The sequence below is a fragment of the Octodon degus genome, unplaced genomic scaffold (genome assembly GCF_000260255.1).
Source record: "Octodon degus isolate 3935 unplaced genomic scaffold, OctDeg1.0 scaffold00158, whole genome shotgun sequence".
Classification (NCBI taxonomy): Eukaryota; Metazoa; Chordata; class Mammalia; order Rodentia; family Octodontidae; genus Octodon; species Octodon degus.
In genome coordinates, this window is record NW_004524734.1 from 2,701,623 (window position 1) to 2,709,362 (window position 7,740).

General features: G+C 37.0%; 1 protein-coding gene across 1 annotated transcript in view; it reads right to left on the reverse strand.

Annotated features, from left to right (window-relative positions):
• Rfc1 (replication factor C subunit 1) overlaps window positions 1-7,740 on the reverse strand; it is a 96,321-nt gene that overhangs the window by 33,465 nt on the left and 55,116 nt on the right. The window contains exons 8-9 of the mRNA XM_023702767.1: window positions 7,061-7,148; window positions 4,571-4,872 (exon numbers count right to left, since the gene is read on the reverse strand). Coding sequence (XP_023558535.1) covers window positions 4,571-4,872; window positions 7,061-7,148 — 390 coding nt within the window. The remainder of the gene's footprint in view (window positions 1-4,570; window positions 4,873-7,060; window positions 7,149-7,740) is intronic.

Here is a 7,740-nt window from a genome sequence, read left to right on the forward strand (position 1 = left end):
AGCTTGGCAAAGCACAGGGACCGCGGTTCAATCCTCCAGCACCACATGCCAGCCAGCCCCGCCCCCTGGTGGGCTGAGCTGGCCACACACATACAATAAATAAATGTAATAAATAAATTAAAAAAAAAAAAATTTGTACTCTAAGAGCACAAATCTGAGCACAGATTAGGACACAAGCCAAGCATCAGCTCCAACTACACAAATGGAAACCATGTTTTACGTTAGAAATGTGTGTGAAGAACAAAGCAAAATTTGTGTGAATTTTAAATTATACTCCATAATAAACCTATGTTTATATTAACAGAAAAATAAACACCTCCTCAATTTAACATGGTTACCCAAGAAGTTACCTGCCTTTACCCTATGGCCTTGTCCACCCCTAAAACAATATCCTACATTCTAGGAACAGAAGCATTCCAGTTGACAATCAGCTTCAGACAGACAGAAAGCTCCAGCAAGTTCACATGCCCACCATTCTCCCACCTGTGCTGAATCTCTCAGGGTATCTTGCTGTGAATTTAGGTCAGAAAATCCTGGGAAAACTTCAAACTGTATATCCCTAGACTCATTTCTAGGTTCCAGGTTTCTGCCTCAGAGATATGGGGTATAGCTAGGCCATGCTGTGGGAAAGGGGTCCCTTGACAACTCTGATTTAAGAGCCCCTATAAGCCAAGTGTGGTGGCACACTCCTGTAATCTTAGTACTCATGAGGCTGAGGCAGGAAGATGGCTGCAAATTCAAGCCTAGCTTGGGCTACACAGTGAATGGAAGGCCAGCCTGAATTACATAGCAAGACCCTGTCTCAAAAGACAAAACACATACACATGCACACATACATGCACACACACAACTGCTACAAGCTGGTATCTTGGGTTTTTGTTTTTTTTTTCATTTTTTATTTGTATTACTTTAACTCCCAAGCAATCCCAAATCCCTTTAAGAGCAGACAAAATATTAGTTCTACATAAACAAATTATGTAACCAATGTAATAGTTAAACTGGTTTGGTAATGAGTTAAATAGACAATTATGGGCTGGTCCCAGAATCTAACCCCTACTTTTTAAACAATGGCTCTCACACATTGCTGTGTGTTCATACTGTGTAGAAGCTTATTAAAATGCAGCCGCCCCACCAGGCAGGGTGGCACATGCCTGTAATTAAGGCTATTCAGAGACCTGAGGCATAAAGGCCAGTCTGGACAACTTGGTAGGCCCCTGTCTCAAAATAAAATGTTTTTAAAAGAACTTGAAGTGTAGCTCAGTGGTACATCACTTGGTTAACATGAATATGACCCTGGGTTCAATTAGCATTACTGCCAAAAAATAAAAGTAAATACAATACACACACACACATATTGCCCTAGATAATATTTTTAATAAGCTTCCCAACTGAGTCCAATGTACAACAGCATAAGCAAGTTGTTCCTTTATGACATTCATTTTTGGGCTTGCTATACAGTTTAGGTTGGCCTTAAATTCACAATGATCCTCCTGTTTCAGACTCCTAAGAGCTGGTATTACAGGTGTGGGCCACCACAGCTGGCTTATGAAATTAATTCTATGAAAACAAATTCTGAAATTTTGAAGCACAATCATTTATAAAGTCAGAATTATATGACTAAGATCAGCTGAATGTATTAATTTCAATGTCCTCAAAACTAAGTAGGGGGCCTGCCCCTTAGCTCAGTTCTTCAAGCGGCTGCTTCCACAAAGCAGTCAGGCTCAGGCTGCTGTGGTTCGATCCCCAGGACTCAAGCCAGCCAAACCTGCCCTGAAGGCGTTCGGAGCCAGCCCCCCGCGCAAAAAAAACCTAAGTAAAATTTCTGAGAAATTTCTAATTTTGAAAACTGCAATGAAGAGTAACATTTCAATTAAAATTTTCTTCATTTCATAAAACAGATGCCCACCGTAAAAAGCACATGTTTATTGCGCCTGAGGAAAAAATGTATCCACCTGATCAGTATGTAGTGAAGAAAAATCTGAGACTAAAAAGTTAATTGTTCCTTTAAGCATATTTATGAGCACTAGCCACTAATAAAAGCAGTTCAAAATCATCACCACTTCATGGTTCTACACTAAAAATAATTGTGATGAACAGTCAAAATAGACAATGTTCTGCTTCTAATGCTAAATGCCCAAGAGGCATGAAAGACTAGTGGCTTCTCATCAGGAATTTAAGAGGTTCCAAGTTGGAGATTTAAGAAAAACATTAACTTCAATATACTGGGGTGGGGAATCTTATAAAAGCACTCATTATTTCACAACTTTTTTCATTGAAAATTATTTTAGTAACTCATCCATGTTATTTATGAACAAAAAAGGAAGGGGGGGGGGAGAGAAAGTAAAAAGATGGGTTAGGTGCAAGTACCAACTCCCCACTATGAAAGTAATCATTATGTGCTAAAAACATGCACAACTAACACATTTCTTTAAATTAAAATTGAAAAGCTATAAGCCCCATGAAAATTGTGAAGGAAAATAGCAATCTTAGAAACAATTTTATTCTAATAAATTCTAAAACTTGGATAAAATAAACTGATACAAGGGGGGGAAAAAGTAGCCCTGTATCTGGTATATAATTTTTTTAAATGTATTATTTTTTTAAATTTTATTTATTTATTTGTGTATTTGTGTGTGTGTGTGTGTGTGTGTGTGGCCAGCTCAGCCCACCAGGGGGCAGGCTGGCTGGCATGTGGTGCTGGGGGATTGAACCGCGGTCCCTATGCTTTGCTAAGCTTGTTCTAAGTAGGTGCTTTAGACCACTGAGCCATCTCACCAGCCCATATAATTAATAATTTCAAACTTTCAACCCCAGCCCCAAATCTAGGCTTGTACCAGGTTTTAATTAATAGAATCTATCAAACATCTAAGGCAAGTAATATCAGTGGTCCACAAACTCTTTAAGCAAACAGAGCAATGTTCAGTTCATTTTATCACATCAGCACAATGCTGACAGCAGATAAAGGCTTTATAAGCAAACTATCTCACAAACATATCTGCAAAAATTCTTAACAAAATACTGGAAAATCAAATGAAATTATGGTTTATTTTTTAAATCAGTGTGATTCACTATATTAACAGAATTAAAGAGGAAAACCATATCATTTCCAAAGATGTAGAAGAAAAAAAAAAATGGTGACATTCAACTCTATTCCTGTTTTTTGTTGCTGCTAGGTGGTTTTGTTTGTTTGTTTGTTTTTGGGGGGTTGTACCAGGAACGGAATTTAGGACCTTGCACCTGCCAGGCGGCACTGCGCTGCTGAGCTACATCCCCAGACCCTTCTTAACTGTTTTTTAAAAAGGAACAAACAAAAAAACCTCTCAGCCAACAAGGAATAGAAGGGAATCTCTTCAACCTGATAGAAGGCATTTCCTGAACACACACTGCAGTTCGTGAAGGAAGAAGGATGAAGCTCCCCCTCCCCCTCATGAGTAAGGGCACAGCAGGGTGCCACGCCCCCTCTACCCACCACTGAACCGGGCATCCTGGACAGTGCAGTGAAGTAAGGACTAGAAATAAAGGCCCCCCAAAATTCTGAGTCCACTAAAATCATATCATATAAAGAATATACACTTTAGAGAATATCTACTGTATTTTACAAACTAGCAACAAACAAGTACAATATAAAACTTTAAAGAATACCACTAAGTGCTAATCATAGCCTGAATTTGCAGAATTTGCAGAAAAATGAGTGGATCTTGAGCCCATAATGTTAAACAAAGTCAGTCAGACACAGAAAATGTACTATCACATGGTTTCCGAGAAACCCAAAATACAAATAAATGAGAGATGGCAGAAAATGGGGAGATAGTTTCTGAAGTGAGGAGAGTGAAGGGGAAGGAAACATCAAAATATATGCATATGCAACAATATATGCAAAATAAATGCAAATATCATGTATCTCAAATATACAATAAGGTTAAAAGGAACAAAAAGGAATGAATTCAGGACAAATCCAAATAACATTTATTGTAATAACAAACACTTATATCCTTGACTCTCCTCTAAGTAGTCTTATAGTAATACACTGGTCCAATTACTACCTCTAAGCAAATACCCATGCACTGAGAGCAGTAACCAGACAAATGTCACACGCCTGCTCAGCAGGAGGACTGTGATCGGAAGTGCTCCACAGTCCACGTTTGGAGACACTGTGTTCCACTGCTCGTTCTGTACTCAGCAGACCTGAGTTCAAGGCTGGCTCTGTCACTTAACACCTGGGAAATATTGGGAAAGTTACGTAAAATTCATCGTTCAGCCTATTTCTACATCTTTAAAACACGAATAATGAGTATCTTAAAGGGTTATTGTGAAGATTATAAGAAGCTGCATCTAACATTAGCACAATGCCTGATACAGAACAACAATGGCTAATTTAGCAATTAATTCCATACTCTGAAGTAGCTTTAAATGAGCTATCTTCTGGGAATCAAACCCAGGGTCTTACACAAGCTAGGTATGCACTATAGCACTGAGCTACACACCCAGCCTCTAAATATTATCCTAAAAAGAACTGCAGAAGTTGGGAATAAAACTTGAAAACAAACTAACTCAGATCAACACAAGGTACCAATATAAACACTTCCCAGAAAGTTCCTACCTCTTTTTTAGCTGGAGAACTTTTGGTTTTCTTAGGAGTTTTTTTCTCTCCTTTCAATTCAGTGGCATTTTCTTTTCTTTTTGAGGGCATGGGCTCTGCTTCTTTATAAGAAATCTCTTGTGTTTTCATGAGGGCCAGTTTAGAACTAGCCTTCGGAGAAGAGGGTTCTATTTTCTTAGCTGATGACTTGGAATGTTGTGGAGATTCTTTTGAGCTTTTGCATTTAGGTTGCTTATTAGGACTGTAGTTCTTTCTCACGTTTGAAAATTTTTCTGTTTTTACCAGGAAGAAAAAATAATGATGATTGTTTTTTTGAGAATGATAGAGTATCAATATTTTTTTCACTTTTTTTAAGTGATCTTAGTAGCCACAGTTTCATATGGTGATTTTAAACATTAATATTTTAACTATTTAGTTTATATAATATTATTTCAACTTAAACATCTGTATTATTTCTTTGGGGTTTTCTGTTTATTTTGTGATGCTAGGGGTCATACCCAGAGCCTTGTGAGGCAAGGCAAGAGCTCTACCACTGAGCCAGATCCCCAGCCCCTGTATAACCAGTTCAATTTAAGAGATGTGCCTGCCATTTAAATATAAACTAATCATGTCTCAATATAATACTGTAACCAACATTTAAAGAGAAGGCCTTCATCTCACACAAAGATGTGCCAAAACTTACAGAGAAAACTCACTGATTAGAATATGTCAGATATAATCTAGATAAATGTTAGATATAATTGTTGAAAGCTCAAATCTGCATGAGTCAAAACCAAAATATACTATATAAACAGATTTACTTACAGAATTAAGATCATTTATACAGCCAGCTCTTAATATCCACGGATTCCACATCCATGGACTCAAACAACCACCATTCTTTTTTTTTTTTTTTTTTTTTTTTTTTAATAAATTGGTTCTGTACAGAGTGTGTACAGATTTTTTTTGGTCATCATTCTCCAATACAGTATAAGAGCTATGTTAGCATTTATACTTCTTAGGTATTATAAGTAATCTAGAGATGATTTAAAGTATACAGGTAGCTGTGCATAGCTCATATGTAAACTCAATGTCACTTTATGTAAGAGACTTGTTCTCTCCAGAGGTCCTGGAACCCATCCTCCACAAGTAACAAGAAAAAACTGTACTAGTAGATGATTCACTCAGGACCAAGAAAGACAGGCAATAGAGAACATTCAGATGACCTACACAATTACACACGGGGAAAATATGTGGTGAAATGTAAAATTTAAATATGTTTAAATTTTTTAAATGTATTGTAAAAGATACAGTGCCATTAATTCTTCCAAACACCCTCCCTCACTTTGAACACATTATCCCATGGTTCTTGCCATTTTCTGAAGCAGTTGTAGAAATGCACTTTCACGACTTTTTTATGAGGTATGACCAAAAATATGGACATGCTGCTGCTGAGTACTAACAAACAGAAAGACAGTCTCATAAAAACATCAGAGTGTGTGTCTTCAGCCACCTTAATTACCAGATCTGGCAATGTTAAAATTTCTGTTTCTAACACCAAAATGACCATGAAAGGTTCTGAATGTTTTGAATGGATTCAGGATACGAAAGCAGCTACAATAGTGCGATTAAAGGCATGAAAAATACTTCTAGGATTACTTAATAACTGGTGTGCTCAAAGCAAGGAAGAGTATTCTGAGGGTGATGAAGAGCAATGTGTTTTATTATAATAATTTTTTTAAACTTAAACATTCACTATACTTTTCATTCCTATCTTTGTAAGTTGGCTCCTATGACTGTCTCCAACATGAAAAACTCAAACCATTAAGCTGTCTTCACATTCTTAGGTCTACATGTTGCAATATACTCAGAAATGAACATGAGACCAACGGCCACAATACATTTCCCACAATCACAGAAGAGAAGGGCATTCTCCCTGAGTTAGTAACCAAACGGCTTTCAAAACATTGACAGTCCCCAACTTAATGCTGGTTCATTGTATTATCTTTCATTTTTCTTTTTTTTGGCGGAACCAGGGATTGAACTTAGGCCCTTACACTTGCCAGGTAAGCACTTATTCTACTGAGCCATCTCTCTGGCCCTTGATCTTTCATTTTTCAACTACAACTTGAATTCTGAATTTTGACCTTTCCTCCAGCTAGCAATATGCATGATGGTTCTCCCTAGAGATGGTGGGCGGTGGTGGCAAGACGCTATATAGTGCACTGCACTGCTAAGCCACGCTGTGAACAAGAGTGCATCCAACATACTTTCCACTTAGGTTATTTTCAATCTATGATGTTTATTGTAACATAACCCTGTCATAAGCCTAGGAATGGCTATATCTAAAGAGAACTTAATCTAATCATTTTATAAAGTAATGTCCACTTAGAAATACAATTATCAAACAGAATGTCTTAAAGCAAGGTTATTGGAAATCCTATAAAAACAAACGCTCTTACTTTCCTCTGTTACTATTACCTTTTTGAGAATGTTTATGTTTTTCTGCTTTATTTAAACTGGCGTGGACAGATGAAAATGTTTCTCCCTCTTCAGTGTCCTTTCGGGCCTAAACAAATTTAAAAGTGTCAAATAATAAAAAAGCTACTTCCATCACAAAATCTGCTGTCAAAATGGATTAACATTTTCAGTTCAAGGGTCATCTTCTAAATTACCAATACATAACAATAAACTGGCATTTATTCATCCACAAAATTTCTACATTAAATGAGCCATGTTTTATTACTTCATTTTACAGAACAGGAAACAGATGAAAGTTTATAAAAATATACCTATAATAAATTATCTCATTTCTTCTCAACAGTCATGCTAGAAATGGACACCTATTCTTGCCTCTTATTTCAACTTCTAAAGTGTTAGCATTATGCAATTAAAAACTAAAATCTAAATCAAAAAGACTAAAATGAATATAAACAGAAGTTCTAAAGTATAATGAAAGAGCACTTTCTCAAAAGAGAAAGACATCCAATCTTCACTGCTCCCACAAAACTCCACTGTATAAAGAGGCATGTGACACAGTATGTAGTAACTATAACTGGAGTACGGGTTTTCAAATGACAAAGTTGGGGGCCTGCCCCTGCCCCTTAGCTCAGTTCCTTAAGTGGCTGCTTCAACAAAGCAGTCAGGCTCAGGTTGCTGTG